Source organism: Halichoerus grypus, chromosome 11 (assembly GCF_964656455.1).
Source record: "Halichoerus grypus chromosome 11, mHalGry1.hap1.1, whole genome shotgun sequence".
NCBI classification, from domain to species: domain Eukaryota; kingdom Metazoa; phylum Chordata; class Mammalia; order Carnivora; family Phocidae; genus Halichoerus; species Halichoerus grypus.
Genome location: NC_135722.1, coordinates 4415813 through 4435342, shown reverse-complemented (window position 1 = coordinate 4435342; position 19530 = coordinate 4415813). Strand labels below are relative to the sequence as shown.

The 19530-nt window shown below is 54.6% G+C and overlaps 2 protein-coding genes across 4 annotated transcripts in view; one reads left to right on the top strand and one right to left on the bottom strand.

Annotated features, from left to right (window-relative positions):
• Positions 1–333: 333 nt before the first annotated feature.
• Positions 334–13090, bottom strand: MRPL21 (mitochondrial ribosomal protein L21). Its single transcript, XM_078057685.1, has 7 exons — positions 12943–13090; positions 10024–10081; positions 7570–7655; positions 6172–6335; positions 3780–3832; positions 2817–2920; positions 334–446 (listed from the first exon to the last, which is right to left on the bottom strand). The coding sequence occupies exons 1-7, from the start codon at positions 13040–13042 to the stop codon at positions 382–384; spliced, it is 630 nt and encodes a 209-aa protein (XP_077913811.1). The 5' UTR covers positions 13043–13090; the 3' UTR covers positions 334–381.
• A 10-nt stretch (positions 13091–13100) lies between these two features.
• IGHMBP2 (immunoglobulin mu DNA binding protein 2) overlaps positions 13101–19530 on the top strand; it is a 34115-nt gene continuing 27685 nt past the window's right edge. For all 3 annotated transcript variants that reach the window (XR_013442255.1, XM_078057684.1, XM_036073404.2), the window contains exons 1-4: positions 13101–13264; positions 15918–16087; positions 18456–18639; positions 18867–18964. Coding sequence is in view for 2 of the 3 variants with exons in the window: in XM_078057684.1 (XP_077913810.1) it covers positions 13179–13264; positions 15918–16087; positions 18456–18639; positions 18867–18964 (538 nt within the window). In the remaining variant the exon portion in view is untranslated. The remainder of the gene's footprint in view (positions 13265–15917; positions 16088–18455; positions 18640–18866; positions 18965–19530) is intronic.

The following is a 19530-nucleotide window of genomic DNA, read 5'->3' as shown; positions in this document are numbered from 1 at the left end:
TGCTCAGGCTTTGTCCACCTTGCCAGAAGCAGAATCCAGATCGTGTCTCTCTTGGCGTTAGCTCCCGGGTCCCAGCTGCGCCCCCACACCACGCCCCTGGGCCCTGCCGCCTTCGGTGGGGTGGAGGGCAGCCAAGAACACAACCTTGTCTCCTAAACAAGCCTCAAGTCTGCAGCTTGGGACAGCCGTGCTTGTCATTCTTCCCAAATTCCAGGCTTCTCTGGCTCAGGGAGGCTGTTGCTGACAAAACTAAGCTCACAGACATGGTGCTCAAGTTAGAACAATCTGTCATTGGAACGCAAAGCTTTTTATATCATAACTCAGAAACACAGCCTCCAGAAAACAGTTTATTTTTATATTCTGTAAACATGAGCTTCACAATCAGCACAAACGTGGAGCGATCTCGATGGTGTTTACCCGGAGGACAGTCTGTGGGTTCACAATAACTGGAAGAGAGAGAACAGGGTCACAGCTTGGCCACATCTGATGTTCGTGGGCTACGGTGAGACCCTGTCACCGGACGACCTGCTCTTTCCACGGGGAGTCGGCCTGGCACCAGGCCTCCCCAGGTGGAGGGCCCTGCCGGCCCCGTGCCATGAGGGCTTCATGGGGGGCGCTGCCTGCCTCCCCCTCGCGCTCTGTGAGCCCCGGCGGAAGCAGCAGCGGCTGTAACTCCCGGGGGCTCGGAGGTCAGGAGCAGCCTGGCCTGGCCCTTCTTCCCCCTGTGTGCCGTGAGACCTGTGGGCTGCTTGGGGGTGGACGGCCCCGAATGGCCGAACCCGAGGCTGCCTGGAGGTGGCACAGGGTGGCGGAGAGGCTCCTACGGACCTGACCTGAGGGAAAGCCAGCCTACTGTGTCGGAGTATTTTATTTTATTTTATATTTATTTTTTTTGAAGATTTTATTTATTTATTTGACAAAGAGACCGCGAGAGAGGGAACACAAGCAGGGGGAGTGGGAGAGGGAGAAGCAGGCTTCCCGCTGAGCAGGGAGCCCGATGCGGGGCTCGATCCCAGGACCCTGACCCTGACCCTGACCATGACCTGAGCCGAAGGCAGACGCTTAACGACTGAGCCACCCAGGCGCCCTGTGTCGGGGTATTTTAATAACTCCGCGCCACCGGCAGTTCAGGGCAGCAGTTACGGTGGTGACCAGGGACTGTGCGTGCTACGTTTCCCAAGACAGGATGACCCAGCCTGCGGGTCCCAGCCTTGAGGAGCCCCCACAAGGTGACTTCCAGGGGAGGCTCCTGCAGGGACGGTCCTGTTCCTGCTCGTGGATTACCCGGGCAGAGGTGGGGGGCCGAGGATTAGAACAAAGAAGGGTAACATGTGGGGGAGAAGAAGAGTGGAGAGAGCGCAGGCCAGGCCTGGGCTGGGCGCCCCTCCGCGGTGGAAGGGCAGAAAGTGCGCAGTGATAGCTGATGGGGGCCTCCTGTGACCCCATGTGCCCCGAGGCCCTCCATCCTGGATGTGCGGAGCCCGCCCCTACCCCAGGAGGCTGGGCAGGGAAACCCGGGGCTCCTGCCCTTACCCAGGAAATGCCCTCACCTTCCCGACCCCTCGCACCACACACCGCTCTGACACCCCTGCAGTGGGCACCAGAACGCCACTGAACGAAGCTTCTTTTCCTCTTCCTGCTAACTGGCTGCTGAGCCCACCCCAGGGCCCTCTGCTCCCTCACACATGGGTCCTGAGCCCCCACGGGGGCACCCACGGGTGAGGCCTCTGCTGTGAAGTCGCCCCCAGACTCACTGCTGCTCCCGCAGCTCCACTCCGGGTCTCCTGAGACCGCGCCGGGGCCACCCCCTCCCCATGCGGCTCAGGTGGTCGCTGCCCCTGGTCCGTGCCCACCTTGCCTCCAGAACCGCGTCATGCAGCTCCCTCTCGTCCACGGCAGGCTTTGTTTCTTCGCCTGACTCCTGACCCCACCTTCACCCCTTCCCACCTGCAAACTGACCCCCGCGCGGTCCCCAGCAGACCCCTGGACTTCCTGCCCAGCAGCGAGGCCCGCAGATGGACGCTCACTTCATCACCAAGCCACACTGCTGCCCGGCCCTTCGCCCTGACCGAGCTGGGAGGAGGGCCCTCCTGTCTGAGGCATCCCATCGCCGGTGCGCCGAAGCCCACGCTCCTCATCCCGCCCCCCCTCAGGCACCCCTGCCTCCCCCTTTGAAATCTCATATTGATTTTTGGCATTCTCTATCAACCAACAGCCCCCCGATCCTCCAGCCTCCCTGTTCCCCTGGAGACTCTGCAGACGGGCTCCCTCTCCTCCCCTTCCCGTGTTCCATCACACACGCATGCGTGTAAATGTGTGCGGACGGATATATGTACCCAGAGGCACAAAGTCGGGTGTTGCTCGGGCCCCACTAGAATCGAAGATTCGTTCCCGTTCCCGTGTAGAGGGGCAGTTCACTTAGCGCGTGCTGCTGAGCGACGTTCTGCTGAGAGGACCCCACACCACGTCCCTTTCTTTGTCCAGTCTTTGTGCGGGACGTGAGAGCCGCCTCTGGTGTCCCTGGCCGTGTCTCCTGGGGCACGCTGCGTTGGCTTGCAGTGAAGGCGAATGTCTGCCTTGCCGCAACGACCGGCTGAGCCGCAGCCCGGGGGCAGCACCGGAGGCTCCCGGGGCCCTCTCCCTCCGCACCCTTGGCCTGGTTAAGAGTGACCTCCATCTGCCCCTCCCCATCAGACCCAGGGGACCGGAGCAGAGCTCTCTCCCAGGCGTCTGTGGCCCCAGGCCCCCAGTAGCCGCAGGACCAGCGGATGAAGCAGGGCGGGGACACGGCGCCTGCCACACTTTCTCTAACTTACCTTTTTTCCTCTTGTAGTTTTTCCTTTTCTGAAATCTCATATTGATTTTTGGCCATGATTCTGTCTTTTCAATGACTGTGGCTTCTACCCGAACGAGATCTTTTCTAGAAGGGAGAAAGATAATCAATGATATACCTTCTTATTTTTCAATCTTACTAATGCTTTATGTAAGAATTTCCAAACAAAGTTTTACTTTCTTTCTTGCTGATTATAAAAGTAGTATGTCCTCCCTGCAGATATATATATATATATTTCTTAAAGATTTTATTTATTTGACAGAGCGAGCACAGCGAGAGAGGGAACACAAGCAGGGGGAGGGGGAGAGGGAGAAGCAGGCTTCCCGCTGAGCAGGGAGCCCTATGTGGGGCTCGATCCCAGGACCCTGGGATCATGACCTGAGCCGAAGGCAGACGCTTAACGACTGAGCCACCCAGGCGCCCCTCCCTGCAGATATTTTGAAAATCACCAAGAAGCATGATCAAGAACAGTGTAGAAGGAAGGGGAGAAGGCTGGGGGGACGGGGATCAAGTTCTAGTTATGAAGTGACTTTGCACAGGGAGTCTGGTCGATAAGACTGTAATCACCTTGGGAGGTGACAGAGGGTGACTAGGCCTGTGGAGGTCTGCACTTGGTAAGGTAGAGAATGGATATGATATTGTATGTGAACTGTAATTTAATAATAAAAAAGAACAGCACAGGGGCACCTGGCTGTCTCAGTTGGAAGAGCACACAACTCTTGATCTTGGGGTTGTGAGTTCAAGCCCCATGTGGGGGGGGGGTAGTGTTTACTTAAAAACAGAAAAAAAGAACAGGGTAGTCTGTCAACAAATCTTACAAGCCTCCACTGTAATAATTAGTAACAGAATTATTACTAATACTGGTTTGGCCCAGGTGTCCTCTGCCTGGCCTCCCATGCAGCCCGCGTGGGTCCTAGACAAAGCCCAGTGTGAGCGAGCGTCTTACCCCAGGAGCGGCTTGCCAAGTAACGTGAAGCTGTCAGCTCCAACCAGCAGGACCTGCGAACGGAACGGACGCGTTACCAACAAGTGACGGGACAGTCAGCGGCGCAGACTCTGGAGCATGAGGAAAATACCGGCCACCTTCCCAGCCGTTCCTGGGGCTCAAACCGGTGGGGATGCAGGCCGGCCCCGGGCTACTGTGCCGCAGCTCCTGGGGTTCCTCCTGTGCGGGCCCAACGGCAGAGCCAGGACCACTGTCCCTGAGCACTTGGCGCGGTGATGGCGCATCCAGAGAACAGTGTCAACCGTCCTGTGCAAACAACGGTGGCTTTCTTTTTTTAACTTTTTATTGAAAGTTATAACATACACAGGGAAAAATCACACTGTGGTGTCTTTTGAGGCAGTTCATAACTGCTAATCCCGCTAAGATATAGGTTCAAGTGTGTGTTTTTTTTGTTTTTTTTTTAAAGATTTTATTTATTTGATAGAGAGAGAGAGAGAGCGAGAGAGGGAACACAAGCAGGGGGAGAGGGAGAAGCAGGCTTCCTGCTGAGCAGGGAGCCCGATGTGGGACTCGATCCCAGGACCCTGGGACTATGACCTGAGCTGAAGGCAGACGCTTAACGACTGAGCCACCCAGGCGCCCTCAAGTGTGTTTTTTTAAAGCCTAGGAAATTCCATGTGGACGTTCCAGAAACTGTCCTCAGCGTGGCCAAGCGTGGCCTCAAATGAAGACATCTTTGCATTGCGAGGGCAGTGGTATTTTTAGTAGATGTTGAAGACCATCTTAAGTTTTACTGATAAGAAAAATACCTGACCAGGGATGCCTGGCTGGCTCAGTCGGTTAGGTGTCTGCCTTCGGCTCAGGTCATGATCTCAGGGTTCTGAGATCGAGCCCTGCATCAGGCTCCCTGCTCAGCGGGGAGTCTGATCCTCCCTCTGACCCTCCCCCCTCTCATGCTATCTCTCTCAAATAAAAAATAAAATCTTAAAAAAAAATACCTGATTGTATAAAACTTAAATATTTAAAGACAAAGTGTATTTTATAACAACATCAATGGACTCTGTATGTTTGACGATGACAAATAATCAAAATGCTATCCTATAGTTACTTTCAGGTTGACACGTTCTCTGCTACTGAATTTCCTAAGTGAGGAAAACCAATCTGCATTAGGTGGTGCTTTCTATAATATTTTCGTTAATGTGAAATGTTTCAAAACAATGTCTTTTTAGGGGGCGCCTGCTGGCTCAGTTGGTGGAACGCAAACGCATGACTCTTGATCTTGGGGTCGTGAGTTCGAGCCCCACATTGGGTGTAGGGATTACTAAAAAAAGCAAATAAACTTAAAAAAAAAAAAGGCTTTTAGAAATCTTCTCAGATACACTCCTAAAGCCTCCTACTTATCTCAGACATTATGGAGCAAACGTGCCCTTGCTCAGGGGCTCACGACAGAGCCCCCGTGTCATTAAGAAGTGAGCACGGCCGGCTGCTGATGGCGATACGGTTGATTAGCTCAGCTCTGAGCTTAGACCACAGGCTGTGAGAATATGTCTTAGAGACAGAGTTTAATGCTCCCCTTGGTGTAAACTCTGCAATCACAAAAGAAGGAGGAATATAGAAAACTATTATAGAAAACTTACACGTATACAGACATACATTTTAGGATTTATTTATTTGAGAGAGAGAGAGAGAGCGCACGCATGCTCGAGTGAGTGCATGAAGGGAGAGGGAGAGAGAGTCCCAAGCAGACCCTGCGTCAAGCTCGGAGCCTGAGGCGGGGCTCGATGCCATGACCCTGAGACCATGACCTGAGCCGAAACCAAGAGGTGGACGCTCAACTGACCGCGCCACCCAGGCGCCCCTGAAAACTTAGATTTTATATACTTTTATAAACAGAGTAAGAAAAAAACAAAGAAGGCCGCCCACAGCAGCCAACAGAATCGTAAGTGATGGGTAGACACGCGAGGCCAAATACGTAGCCGAGCAGTGCAGGATGGCGGGGAAGCACGTCAGCCCCAGGGAGACGCCTCTGAGACCCGCCTCTCTGAAAGCAGCCCGCAAAGCCAAGGCCAGAGCAGCGCTCCCGCCGAGACCCTGTCTCCGTAAATACGCGGAAAGCCCTCCGCCTGTAACTGGGGTGTTCATTCCTTTCTACGGGAGAATGTTCCTGAGACGTGAGACCACTCAGCGCACATGAGCAGCTCCGAGAAGTCTCCTGAGGGAGGGGGGCAGCTGGCAGGGCCGCCACACCCGGGGGGACACCCGCGCTCCCCGACCCTCGGCTCTGCTTGCCTTCGCCCGCCGACCCAAGAAAGCCTCCCCAGGGATGAAGCCGGGGGCAGGAGGGCATGTTTGGTGACGGCGCCCCCAGGTGCACAGGCACGGCCAGTCTCACCTTCTCCAGCCGTATCCTCTCTCCACACCCAACGTCTAATTCGTTGTCAATTAGAATCAGGTCCTCAGAGGTCACCTTCCACTGGTGGCTGGCGAAGTGCACCACAGCGAAGAGTCGGCCGTACCGGCCCGTGGCAATCAGCTCGTTCACCCTCCCCACGACCTCTGCGGGGCAGAAAACAGAACAGGCGGCGGGCCAGTCCGCTGCTCACACCGGGCATGGCAGCCGCGCCGCCCCACACGGCCCAGGCCCGCAGCGACAGTGATACGAGGCCGTGTGCGCCCTGCTCTCCCTCAGCGGGACAGGAAGCTCCAGCAGCAGCAGGGACATCAGGTGATGTGACAGATGGCACCCCTGGTGAGGTCACCTGCTGCTGAAGGCCGCGCCCCTCCCCACGGCCAGCGCTCGGTCTGCCATTCCCAGGAGCCTGGGCTCGTCTGCATGGGGGGCTTCTAGAGACATGCGTCCCCCAGACCTCATGGAATGCCCCATGGCCGCCCGGGATTCTCTGGCCTGAGCACTCCGCGTGCCTGGCTCCATCTCTCTGACTCTGGGGTGGAAAGACCTTCACCCTGTGGGATTCCCAGTCTTTATTAAGAAAAAGCCAGAGGACTGGCAAAGCGAGAGGAGAGGCCTTTCTGCAAACCAGGAAAAGCTAGAATTACACCCCCTGGTGCTAGAACTACTTGCAAGCCTCTGGGCTTGCACACAGCCCTGGGCTGCCACGGCCTCACCTCAGCTCATGGTCCCCTCTCTCCTGCCCCGTTCACTGTCTGATCAGCGTCTATGAGCCCTGACCCAGCCGGCCTGGCCTGGGGCTGGGGGTTTGGAGAGGAACACACAGTTCCTGCCTCGGAAGCAGAGTCAGGCTGGAGCCGCGGCTGGAGAAGGGGCAGAATGCTGTTAATCTTGCGCCGCATCTCAAACAGTACTTTAAAACTGGAAGATGCCCCGCGCTGACCTGCATCTCCAGCCTTGTGCGGGAAATAGGATCCCACACTCGCTCATGGCAACGGTGGCCGGCCACGTTGTCCCTCCTCGTGTCCCGACACCCCGACAATTTCTGCGACTCCCGGGACAGCACCGGCACCCCCGGTTCTTCTGACTGTGGAGAAATCTTTCCCTGCCCCCACGTTCCTACCAACACCAGGGAGACAGGGATGGACCAAGGGCCCCCCGCCGCTTACACCGCCTGCCTTGACCACGGTGGGTGCTTGGGAGCATTTGCGAAACGAACGAGGGTTTATATTTTTGCGTCAAGTGGCAAAAATGAGCCTGAGTGTTCACACTGTGCCGGGTCTCAGGGCACGTGGAGACATGAGATCCTGTTCTGTGGCCAGGGGACCACCTCGGTGGGGGGAGGAGGGACCACCGCCCTCCAGTTCCTGCCTCTGTCACCTGCATGGTGTCTGGTCTCCTCAGCGGGGTCTGGCAGGACAGCTTCTGGCCAAGGTGGTGAACTCAGCGATGTTTTAGGAACGTATCTGTAAAACACAGTTTATATGTGTGCGGCACGCCCGTGGGAAGACAGTTCAGAGTCTGTAAGAAATGGCTGTGCTCAGGCTGGGGGGCTGTCACTGCCCTGCCGATGTGTGAGTCTTGGGTACAGACCTGCCCCCTGGCGGGACCAAGGACGGGCTCCTGCGCAGCCTCTCAGGTGGGCCGCGTATTTCAAGAAACACCCACTAATCACTCAATAATCAAAACAGGAATTCCAACCATTTTATTCCAGAAGAGCCCCTCCTGGGAATAACTACCTCCCGAGGAGACTGGCCCCTCTTAGCGTCCTCGGGGCACACGGGCTCTCAGAGGTGTGGGCTGCAGTGCTGCCCCCCCTCTCCTCCACCCAAAGGCAAGTTCTCTGCCTCTCGCCGGGCTCTTGCGCCTCACCCTGGCATTCCAGGGCTCTGCGAGCAGGGCTCCCACGACAGGACCACTTCCCCTGCTCTGCCCCAAGCCGGTCTGCCCTGACCTCTAACTCCTACCAGGTAGGTGCCCGCTCGGCCTTCATGCCCAGACAGGAGCCAGGCCCGGATCTGAACCCCACCTCTGCCACCAGAGTAACACGACCGTGGCAAGCATCTCACGACTCTGCGCTCCAGTTTCTTTCATGGAGCAAATGGGAATTAAAAAAGCACCTGCCTCCAGGGTCGCGCAGGGTCAGGGGGGACGGTGTGCCCAGAAGGACTGGGCAGTGTGGGGGCGCGCTCAGTGCTCAGGGGCCACGGCACTGCCGTCACTGCCTGTCCTGTGCTGCAGCCAGGCGTCTGCCCCGCCCCCTGCTCAGCCTGGAGCCGATGAGCCGGCTGTGCAGGGAGGGGAGCCCACGGGCGACAGGAGGTGGCAGGGTCTTTCCCACTTGCTGATCTCGTTTGGCCTCGAATTCCCGAGGTCTACGAAGAGGGGAGAGCTCAGGAGAGCCCACATCGAAGTCAATTACTCAGAACCGTGTTAAAGCTCCTGTTGCTGTTTGCTGCCACAGAGGGAACCTTTCCTGACCTCAGTCTTTCTGCAGCAGAGCTCCGGCGAGGAAAAAAGGCTGCTCACGGGGAAGAGCGGCCGCTTCTGCAAGTGGGCCCAGGCCCCTGTGCTTCTACTGGCAGCCGGCGGGTGCTCAACACGGGCGTGTACAACAAATGCTCTCCGCGCTGGGGCTCGGGGCACTGTGGCGTCAACTGGCCAGGGAAATGCAACAGCTCGACCGCTGTGCTCCTCAGAGCACCCGGAAACACGCTCGCTCTGTGGCCAGGCAGTGGCCTCTGATGCACAAGGAGGAGCGGGGTCTGACGTAGGAGCTCTGGCCTCCTGGCCGGGCCTGGCCGTCCCCGCAAAACAGATGCCGGAAACCCGGCACTCCGTGGGCAAGAGAAAGAATAAGCCAAAGTAACTGACATTCCCCCTTAGGATCTCTCTCTATAACCTGATTCTGTTTTTTGACTTCTCTTTTGAGAAACATAAAAGCCCCCTGAATCTCCCCACTTCTGAGTCTGTGATGCAGGAACAGCCGGTACTCTCGACAACTCCCTGTATGCCAGGCGCTGTCCTAAGCTCTTTAAATGTAGAAATTGACTGAATGCACACACAACTCCACTGACAGAGATCCTAACACCACTTCCATCTTGCAGAAGAGGAAACAAAGCTCAGGGACCCCGGGCTGCAAGGGGCGGGGCCAGGATAGGACCCAGGAGCTTCCTAATTCTTAACTGCCACCCTCTATTGCTCCTGGATATTCCTACCAGCGGGTGTGATTTTGTCCAATTTACTTTCTGTAGTTTACATTAAAGGTTTTTTTCCCCCTGGGCCACCTGGGTGGCTCAGTCCATTAAGTGTCTAACTCTTGATTTCGGCTCAGGTCATGATCTCAAGGTCGTGAGTGAGCCCCACATTCAGACTCTGTGCTCAGTGAGGAGTCTGCTTGAGATTCTCCTCTCCTTCTCACTCCCCCCTTAAATAAACAAAATCTTTAAAAAAAAGGTTTTTTTGCCGTAAGTATATTTTAATACTACATAAACTCTTCCAAGTGATACTTATTTTTTTCTTCCAAATGATATTTAAGTTCTTCCTAAAAATTCTGATCCAACCTTCCTGTGATTCCATCTTCCCAGTTAGAAGTCTCTAATTAGGAGCCACAAGCTTTCCTCAATAAAATCAGCTGCATAAGGCCTAGAAGCACATTTATTTTTGGACGCTTGATGTTCCATCTACGTTTATGTCAAGGGTTTTAAAAAAATACTATCAAAAAATTAAGAGAAAATTTAGATGTTCTCGAAAACCCACGCATATGCCAGTTTGACTTTAGAAAGACAGTCCTACAAATGACGAGTCACCCAAACCCACGTTTTGATATATTACCCTTGTGGAACTGAAGTGCTCTGTGAACCGAACCTTCGGGAAGCGGACCCCAGGGAAGCTGAGGGAACAAGAAACAGTGATCGTTACCGGCAAGAAATGCCACTGCTCTTCAGAAAGCGAAATGCACAAGTACTACCGCTGGTGCCCGAGTTAGAGCCCCAGATCGCAACGCACCTGCGGGAAAACCAAGGTCAACAAAGCTAGACCAACATCGCTTATAGTTATTGCTTGTGTGTGTCGAGATGTGTTCTCATGCCGTCGAAAAGGGCCTAAAACCAGAACCGCTCACCCACTGATCCGATCCTTGACCGCCAAGTGCCCAACGGGTTCAGATGCTGTTCTGTGCTTTTGAGATGGCCCGGGGAGCCCACCTCCTCAACGGAGCTGGTTTCTGCGACCAACGGCATGTGGTAGAGGGAAGGGCACAGTACTTCTCAGATTAAGTTATAAAAGACTGGAACGGAGGCCTTCTGCCCACGGTCCAGCTGGTGAGCTTGGAAACAGAAAGCCCGGCCCCAGCTGACAAGAGCGCCAGAACCACCCAGCTAAGCTGCTCCTGTAAATGCTGTGCATGACAAACGCTGGTCATCTTAAGCTGCTAAGCTCTGGGGTAACTTGTTGTGCAGCAGTAGATGACTAATACACCAAGGGACAAAGGCAATCACCGTCTACCAAGCGAAGGTCCCAGTAATCAAATGCAGAGCTTAAGAGCGAAAAGCAGAGGACAGCAACTCAGTAACTGTCAAGGGTTTATTTATTCATTTATCTCCGGAGATGTCCTGTTACTGAAGTTTCCTTTGTGGGGCTCCTGGCTGGCTCAGTTGGTAGAGCATGCGGCCCTTGATCTCGGGGTTGTGAATTCGAGCCCCACGTTGGGTGTGGAGCCTACTAAGTGAAAAAAAAGTTTCCTCTGTATCTATTTTTTTGAGAGTTTTTGTTATGAATGGATGTTGAATTCTGTCAACTATTTCTTGCATCTACTGATGCATGTTTTTTTTTTTTATATTGAGCTATAATTGACATTCCATAAAATTCACCCTTTTATAGCTACCTGTTAGCAGGTGTTCCCAATTATTGGTGTCTTGGGCTGGTTTGTCCTCTACTACCTCGCTGTGCCTGGGGTTTAGACCTTCGGCCTTCTCTCTTCTTTCTCTATGATCATTCCTCTGCTGACTGCATCTAGTGGAATGAATTTAAATATCCTGTCTACACTGGTGACTCCCAGGTTTACACCTGCAGCCTGGATTTGACCATCCAGTTGTCTATTTGCTATCACCACTTGCAAGTCTAACAGGCATCTCAAAGCCTACGAAGGTTCCAGATCCCCGCCATGCCTGCTTCTCCTCCCCATCTCACACAATGCTAGCTCCGTTAAAAGCAGGGATTATTTATTACTGATGTATTCCACCCCTCCCCCATCAGTTCCTGATGCAAAAACATGCTCCATAAATGGTGGGTGAATGAATGAAGTCCACTCTGCTGAGTCAGCACATGAAGCCCTGGTTGAAATACGCCCTGACGGGGGACTCAGCACCTCTCCTGGGAGCCACCCCACTGTTAAAGGCTCAATTGGAAAGTTTCTGCCCCTGATCTGCTTCCCTGTAACTCTCAGCTATGGTCTTGCCTTAGCCCTGGACCCCAGAAGGAACAAATGCACTCCCTCCTCTCCCATGGGGTCATCCTTTAGCTCTCTGAGGACTGTGGTCTGTCTACCATCCTGTTTTCCTCTCTCACTCTTCAAGGTCCCATCCGCTTATCATTTTGGTCGCCTTCTCTGTACTCCCTGTTATCTGTGTTTCTTAAAGTGGGAGCCTGGAATTGAACACAGCATTCCAGAGGTGGTTTTATGTTGGTAGAATGGAGTAATTTCCAGTGCTTTTGTTAAAACGTCCCTCCCTACTTAAATCCAAGTTTTACTAATGGAAAACGTCAAGCACAAGAAAGTAAAGAGGACAGAACCGTGAGCCCAGAGCCCTCGAGCAGCTGTTCCCAGACTCAACAGTTAACAACTCACGACCAACGTTTTTTGATTCACACTGCCTCTGGCCCAACTTTGCGATTATTTTTACGTAAGTCACAGACACATTGTTTAATCAGTAAAGATGTCAGTATACGTCTATGAAAAATAAATATTCTTAAAAAACACACATAACACAGGCACTGTTATCACATCTTAAAAAGGGAACGATTCTTTAATATTGTCAAATATACAATCAGACTTAATTTTAAAACATACTTAAACACTCCCCCACACAAACAACACACTCCAATCATTTCAGGCAAAAATACGGTGTTTCTGGCGAACATAACTTTTTTGAACCTCATAAAAATACGGCTGCTGGGGTCCTGGGATCGAGCCCCGCATCGGGCTCCCTGCTCCGCGGGAAGCCTGCTTCTCCCTCTCCCACTCCCCCTGCTTGTGTTCCCTCTCTCGCTGTCTCTCTCTCTCTGTGTCAAATAAATAAAATCTTTAAAAAAAAAATAATAAAAATACGGCTGCTGCTTTTACTGAATGGGTTAAGATCTGGCAAGGACGTTCACCACCACTTCCCAGGAGGGCAGCGAGGGTTCTAACGAGCGGCTCGAAGCCTGGGAGCGACGGTCCAGCACAGGCCTGCGAGCCGTACCGAGCCGTCTGAATCCCTCGCGACCCACTTCCCTGCGTGTGACCCCGGGCAAGTCCCCTAAGTTGTCTGAACCGAGCCTCAGTTTGCTCCCCAGGCAACACAGGCACTGTAGCGAGCTGAAGAGCTGATGTCAGTAGCGAAGCCGCTAACTAACGGAACCAGGATCCGAACCCGGGTTCCCCGACTGCAAAGCGAGAACTACATTCACCGCACCGAAAAAAGCGGTCAGCACCGAAGGCACCGAGGCAGACACGGACCCGCGCGCCCCGTTCGCCCCGCTCCCTCTTCTCACCCGCTCCGGGCCCGGACACTCTCAGGCAGCTGCGGCTGCACGCGGACGCCAGCCCCCCGAAGGCGACCGTCACGACCCGGGCTGTCACGGCCGCCGCCATCTTCCCGCAGCTTCGGCCGGAAGCGGAAACGGCCTCGGCGCGAACCTTGTGCGTCGACGCACAGCTCCGGCCCGGGAACTCCGCCTGTCGCGGCAGCAGGACCTCAGCGGCCCTGGGCCCGGGCCCGGCGGCGGCCATGGCCTCGGCGGCCGTGGAGAGCTTCGTGACCAAGCAGTTGGACCTGCTGGAGCTCGAGAGAGACGCGGAGGTCGAGGAGCGCAGGTACGGCGTCGGTCGGCAGTTCCCCAGCCCGGCCGGCCTCGGGCAGAGATTTGCCCTCCCGCCCCCCGAGTCCCGCCAGCGGCCCTGGGGGGCTCGGCCGCCGCTGGGGATGGGACTCTGTCGCCTCCCTGGCGGCCCGTGCCGGTGTGGGGCCCTTAAGAAGCCTTTTCTTTTCGGCCTGGAGCCCCCCACTCCCGAACATTCAGTCCTAGGTCCTGCCTCTTCCCTCAGCGCGTCCTCGGCCCTTTCCCTTCTTCGGTGCGGGGCCGGTGGGAGGGCTCGAGGATGCGGCCGCCTGGGCTTGGGCGGGCGTGGGGGGGGGGGGCTGGGCCGGGGGCCTGGGCGGGGTGTGGGCCTGGGCGGGGGTAGGGGTGGGGGAAGGCTTGGGCCTGGGCAGGGGACCTGGGCAGACGGGTGGGCCTGGGCAAGGGACCTGGGCAGAGGTGGGCCTGGGCAGCAGTGGACCTGGGCGGGGGCAGAGAGGTGGGCAGGGGATCTGGGCAGGGGGTTGGCCCTGGGCAAGGGACCTGGGCAGAGGGGTGGGCCTGGGCAAGGGACCTGGGCAGCAGTGGACCTGGGCGGGGGCAGAGAGGTGGACAGGGGATCAGGGCAGGGGGGTGGGCCTGGGCTTGGGCAGGGTGGGTGGGCCTGGGCAAGGGACCTGGGCAGGGCCTGGGCAGGGGACCTGGGCAGGCGCCTGGGTCTGGGCAGGGGGTGGGCCTGGGCCTGGGCAGGGTGGGTGGGCCTGGGCAAGAGACCTGGGCAGAGGTGGGCCTGGGCAGCAGTGGACCTGGGCGGGGGCAGAGAGGTGGGCAGGGGATCTGGGCAGGGGGTGGGCCTGGGCAAGGGACCTGGGCAGAGGGGTGGGCCTGGGCAAGGGACCTGGGCAGAGGTGGGCCTGGGCAGCAGTGGACCTGGGCGGGGGCAGAGAGGTGGGCAGGGGATCAGGGCAGGGGGGTGGGCCTGGGCAAGAGTCTGGGTCTGGGCAGGGGGTGGGCCTGGGTCCTTGTAAATGGTGCCATTCAGCTAGGTGCACTCACGCTGTGTGTGTCCGCGCAAGTGCGGGCTCTCAGAAAGGGCCGAGCAAGTGTGGAGGAAGACCAGCTCCTCCTGGGGAGTGCGAGGCTAAGGCTGGCTTCAGGGACAGGTGGTGCCAAGCTCAGAAATGGGTGAGGTGGGTGGAGGAGCCTTCCTGGATGAGGTGTGGGGAGATGGGCACTAGAGAGAGCCCTGCTTGCTCCCTGGACGTGAATATTCATTTAGCCGAAACAGTGACCGCGAACACTTAGAGAGTTCTGTAAATGCTCTCTCTGTACGTTCGGTTCTTTAACCCTCAGCGTTCTTCTGATTCTGTGCGTGAGAAGGCCGTGACACCGAGCAGTTCAGTAACTTGCCCAAGGTGACACAGGTGGAGTCGGGTTGGAGGCTAGGCAGTCTGATTCACTGCACAGCAAACGTGGATGGGTTTGTGTGAGAGGCTTTTGATTAGAAGATTAAGGGCTTTTGCAGTCGTATCGACCTGGGTAGAACCCCAGCTCCAGGTATGGCTGTGGGACTTTGCAGGTTACATTTCTGACCTTTAGCCACCTCGCCACTTCCCACTTCACAGGTTTGGGGTGAGCACGAGATGGTCTGCTGCCAGGCGCTCAGCTCAGTACCAGAGCAGAGTGAGCACCCACGGAGAGGCAGGCAGCTCTCAGATTGAGGAGGGCCTTGTGGGTGAGCTTGCGTTGTATTCTGTGCGCAGAGGATGGTTCTCTGAGCAGTTAAATGCAGGGGGGTGTGGGGGGGTGGGTGTTAACCTTAAAAATAAAATGGCCAGTTATTTTACTAGCAAGATGGGTTTATTCATAATGGCAGAGAATTGAAATTCCGGCCAAGAAACCTGTGGCACAAACTCTAGGTTAGAGCAACAAATGAAGGAGAGGACCTTTATTTTACGGAGAAGGAGGGCGTGGGAGGGATTGTTTTGAATGGAAGTCCATTACAGAAAGGCAGGAGTTCAGGGTGATGACCGTTGCTCACTGGATGAGTTGGAGGGGTGGTGGATTTCTTGTAGGGTATGCGATGTGCATCTTTCCCTGTTGCTTGATTGAGGATTCTGTCCTGTCAGGGTCTGTAACTGACAGGGGGTGGTGCAGCTCCCCCTTCTGGCCTCCCCACTCCACTTTAGTGAGGTTTTCCTTTAAGTTTCAAAGGGGAGTGGATAGGGTGGATTTCGTGGGTGCTCCCGCTTGCAGCTGGTCAGGGCAAGCCCCCGAGGTCAGGCAGTTAGGAGGCAGGAAGCTCTGTCTGGTCCAGACGATGAGGGGTGTGGCTTGAACTAGGGTTATGGTGGTGAGGACGAGAGGCAGAGTGGATTCATGCGGGTAGAGATGGCGAGCGGTTGGTGGGGGCACCGATGGACTTAGTGACCCGGGAGAACCAGGGCACAGAGTGCGAGCAGAGCTGGTAAAGAGACCAGCTCTACCTGCAGGAGGGGTGGGGGAGCGGCAGGACGCCAGGGCAGATGTGGAGCCCTTTCGGGTTTTATTTAGTGCCCGTGCACAGATCTTTGTCTGCTTTTCTCTCCCTTTTACATTCGTCCTGTATGGGTGGAAGTAAAAGCTGGTAAAGCGTAAATATTGAACACTCAGTGTTGGGTGTCTTCCAGGTCTTGGCAGGAAAACATCTCTCCGAAAGAACTGCAGAGCCGAGGCGTGTGTTTGCTGAAGCTGCAGGTGTCCAGCCAGCGGACTGGGCTGTATGGGCGGCTGCTGGTCACCTTTGAGCCCAGGAGATGTGCGTCTGCCGCGGTGCTTCCCAGCAACAGCTTTACTTCGGGTCTGTGCGTTTGTGACTTCGGCATGTGTTGCATACCTCTGGTCTCCAAACTGTGACTTTTACTCTCGTGAAGACCGGCTTGCACGTGGCTAGTTGGAGAATAAAGTGTGGCAGTGAAGAACCCTTAATTAGAAATTCACCACTTACGTGGCCTTTTGGTAGCCTAGGTGTGCGTGTTCAGCCTGGCAGCCACCAGCCACAGGTGGTCCCGGAGCTCTTGACCTGTGCGCAGGACGCACCAGATTCTGAAGCTCCAGTACAAAAAAATTTAAACTATCTCCAGAGTCATTTTTTTTTGAAATCTGATACATGTTGAAATAGTATCTGTCGTGTTTTGGGTTAAAATATGTTGTTATTAAGATCAATTTACTTGTTTGTTTAAAAAAATTTTTTATTTTTAAGATTTTATTTATTTGACAGAGAGAGAGGGACCATGAGCAGGGGGGAAGGGTAGAGGGAGAAGCAGGCTCTCCGCTGAGCAGGGAGCCCAACACGGCCCGATCCCAGAACCCTGGGATCATGATCTGAGCCGAAGGCAGATGCTTAACCGACTGAGCCACCCAGGAGCCCATTAAATTTTTTTTATCACGGCTCCTAGAAAGGGTAAAACTACATGTGACTGTCCTCGTATTCACCTTGGACCGCCGTGGTGCGGTGTGCATGGTTCTGTCTTCCCCCAGCTTCTCGTGCCCAGCACGCTCGGGGTACACTCGTGCCAGCCCTGCTGGAGAGAAGAGGCCGCCGAGCCACCCACCGGGGTGTCTGGTGTAGCCCTCAGACCTGGAGACAGCAGCATGGCTGTGCTGTACTTGCTCTAGAGAGTCTCTGCCTTGTTTTGGTGGTGACTGGTTTTGGTTTCCTATTCTGATTTCCCAAACTCTTCCCACAGTTGTTGGGCTGGATTTGGAGACAGAGGGGATGAAGGGCCGCTGGTTGGAGTCAGGTCTCACATGTTCTTGTGGAGTGAGCTAGAGCTCATCGCCGCCTGCCCTCTGTAGATGGGGGCTGGGGGCGTTAGAGTGGCATCTTTCTGCTTTGCCATTGGGGTCGAATGTCCGTGGGGGGGGGGGGTCGTAAACCCTGAAAACCAAAAGTAAAAATCTATTCAGTAGTATATTCAGTTAGCCAGCATCGTGGGGTGTGACCCCAGAGATTGATGAGGGTTCATAAACAGGAAGTCAGGAAGCGGCATTTCTGTGGAAAATCTGATGTGTCGCTGCAACTGTTGATCAGATTGAGGTGAGCTTGTTACTTTTTCTTCTGCAGAGCAGTTTTAAGGCTCAGCTTAGAAACGTCAGTTCTATGCAGGGCGCTGGTGGGGAGGTCCCAGTAGGCATGGGGTCCTCTGTGCTCAGCCCCACAGCAGGCCCTGCACACAGAACCAGACCCTGCCCCAGGAGCGTTGTTGCCGTCTGCTGCTTGTCTCTATAAAGTTAGGGAAGGAGCTTGGGCAAGAAGGACTACATTGATTGTGATACTAGAAGATTGGCTTCAGGGCTCATGGGAGGTCGCTTGGAGTTAACTTCTCTCCATTTCCTGGCTTTGCCGTCTTCTGGGTTGGCTTCCTCCTCAGGCAACACCTGATAGCAGTTCTGGCCCCGACATGCCCTCAGGTTTCTGGTCCAGCTGGACAGACGGAGGGCCTTTTCCCAGGTGCCAAGCAAAAGTCTCACTGCATCTCAGGGGCAGATTTGGTCCTGTGTTCATCCCTGAACAGTCACTGTGGCCGGGGACGTGGGACGCAGTGACTGGTTCAGGCGTAGGTTGCGTGCTCCTTCCCTGGTGTCAGGGTCACCTAGTGGATGAGTGAATCACCCAACAATTGCCATGGAAAGTGGGGAGATCTGTGCTGAGTGGGCAGCAAATGACCTCTCTCCCTCTTTCACTCATGTTCCCGTTCTGCCTGGAATGTTCTCTCCTAGATGTGCTTGTGGCCCCCACTTCGTTCAGGGCCCGTCTTGCTTACCTGTCACCACTCAGAGGAGCCTTTGCCATACACTGTTTCTAAAATGATGCCCTTGTCCCTCTCCATCTCCTCCTGGGCTTCGTCTTTCCTGAAAACCTTTGGTGCGGACGTCTGTGTCTTGTTTTTAGTCAGCCCATTGCTTAGAGCAGTGCCTGGCACAGAGTGAGTAGGCACTTTAAATGTTTTATCGACTGGCATGTTTGGCTTAAATGGTTCGTTGATCTCAAGTCAATTTTCATATTAATTCAGGTGTTGGTTAAAAAACTTTTACCGCTACTGGTTTCATTCCTAAAGAGAGCAATAGAGATAGGATATTTGAAATATGTTGGAATTTATTATATAAAATAATTCACAGCTTAACTCTGCACAGTGTTTGTGTAGCTTGAATCTTTGTTTCTCCAGGCGATATAGTGGGTCTGTATGACGAAGGGAGTCAGCTGGCCACGGGGATCCTGACCCGGATCACGCAGAGATCGGTCACGGTGGCCTTTGACGAGTCCCATGACTTCCAGCTGAGCTTGGACCGGGAGCAGGCCTACAGACTGTTAAAACTTGCCAATGATGTCACTTACAAGCGACTGAAAAAGTAAGGGTGTGACTGGGAATCACTTGCTCTTCTTCCTCAAGCACCACTCACTCACCCTGATCGCTTGTCCTGCTGGGCAGAAGAGAGCAGTTGCAATGAGTGTGGAGTCACTGGGGGCCGCTCATGGGAGACGGCGGCTGCAGGTGGCCACACTGGGCAGGGGTTTGGGCAGGGAATCAATGTCTGGTTTTCACCAAACTCCTAATTCTCGTTTTTTCCCTTGGCAGGGCTCTGATCACCCTAAAGAAGTACCATTCTGGCCCCGCGTTCTCACTCATAGAGGTCCTCTTTGGTGGATCAGCCCCCAGTCCTGCAAGTGAGATACGTAAGAACCTTTGTGTTTTCTTTTCTGATTGAAGTCACTGTGGAAACACTGAGAACAGCAGGGCCTAGGGTGTTTGAGCGAGAGTTCGAGGACGTGCAGTTAGAAGGCATCTCTTTTCGTGTCTTTTATATATTTTATATATTTCTTTGAGTGACTCACGTGGACTGGACTCTCGCGTACTCAGTGCAAGGAAGCAGCTCGTTCTGTTGACTTTACAACTTTACATCTCTCAAATGTATCTATGTTCTTTTAAGATGTAAGGATGTTCTAGCTCAGTGATGTGTGGAAATAGGATGGCTGAGCACAATCTGCTTAATAGTGTTTTTGTGTTTGTTTGAAAAGTCCTAATTTGGGACGCCTGAGTGGCTCATTCTGTTAAGTGGCTGTCTTCAGCTCAGGTCATGATCCCAGGGTCCTGGGATCGAGTCCCACATGGGGGGTCCTTGCTCACCGGGGAACCTGCTTCTCCCTCTCCCACTCCCCCTGCTTCTGTTCCCTGTCTCGCTGTCTCTCTCTCTCTCTCTCTCTGTCAAATAAATAAGTAAAATCTAAAAAAAAAAACCCCA

What these genes read in the sequence shown, in the direction of transcription:
- MRPL21 (XM_078057685.1), bottom strand. Translation starts at nt 13,042, where the DNA reads ATGGCGGCGGCCGTGACAGCCCGGGTCGTGACGGTCGCCTTCGGGGGG. An exon ending in AGTGTCCGGGCCCGGAGCGG is followed by an intron (nt 10,082 to 12,942) that starts GTGAGAAGAGGG and finishes TTGTTCCCTCAG; the next exon opens with CTTCCCTGGGGTCCGCTTCC. An exon ending in AGCACTTCAGTTCCACAAGG is followed by an intron (nt 7,656 to 10,023) that starts GTAATATATCAA and finishes TGTGTTTTACAG; the next exon opens with ATACGTTCCTAAAACATCGC.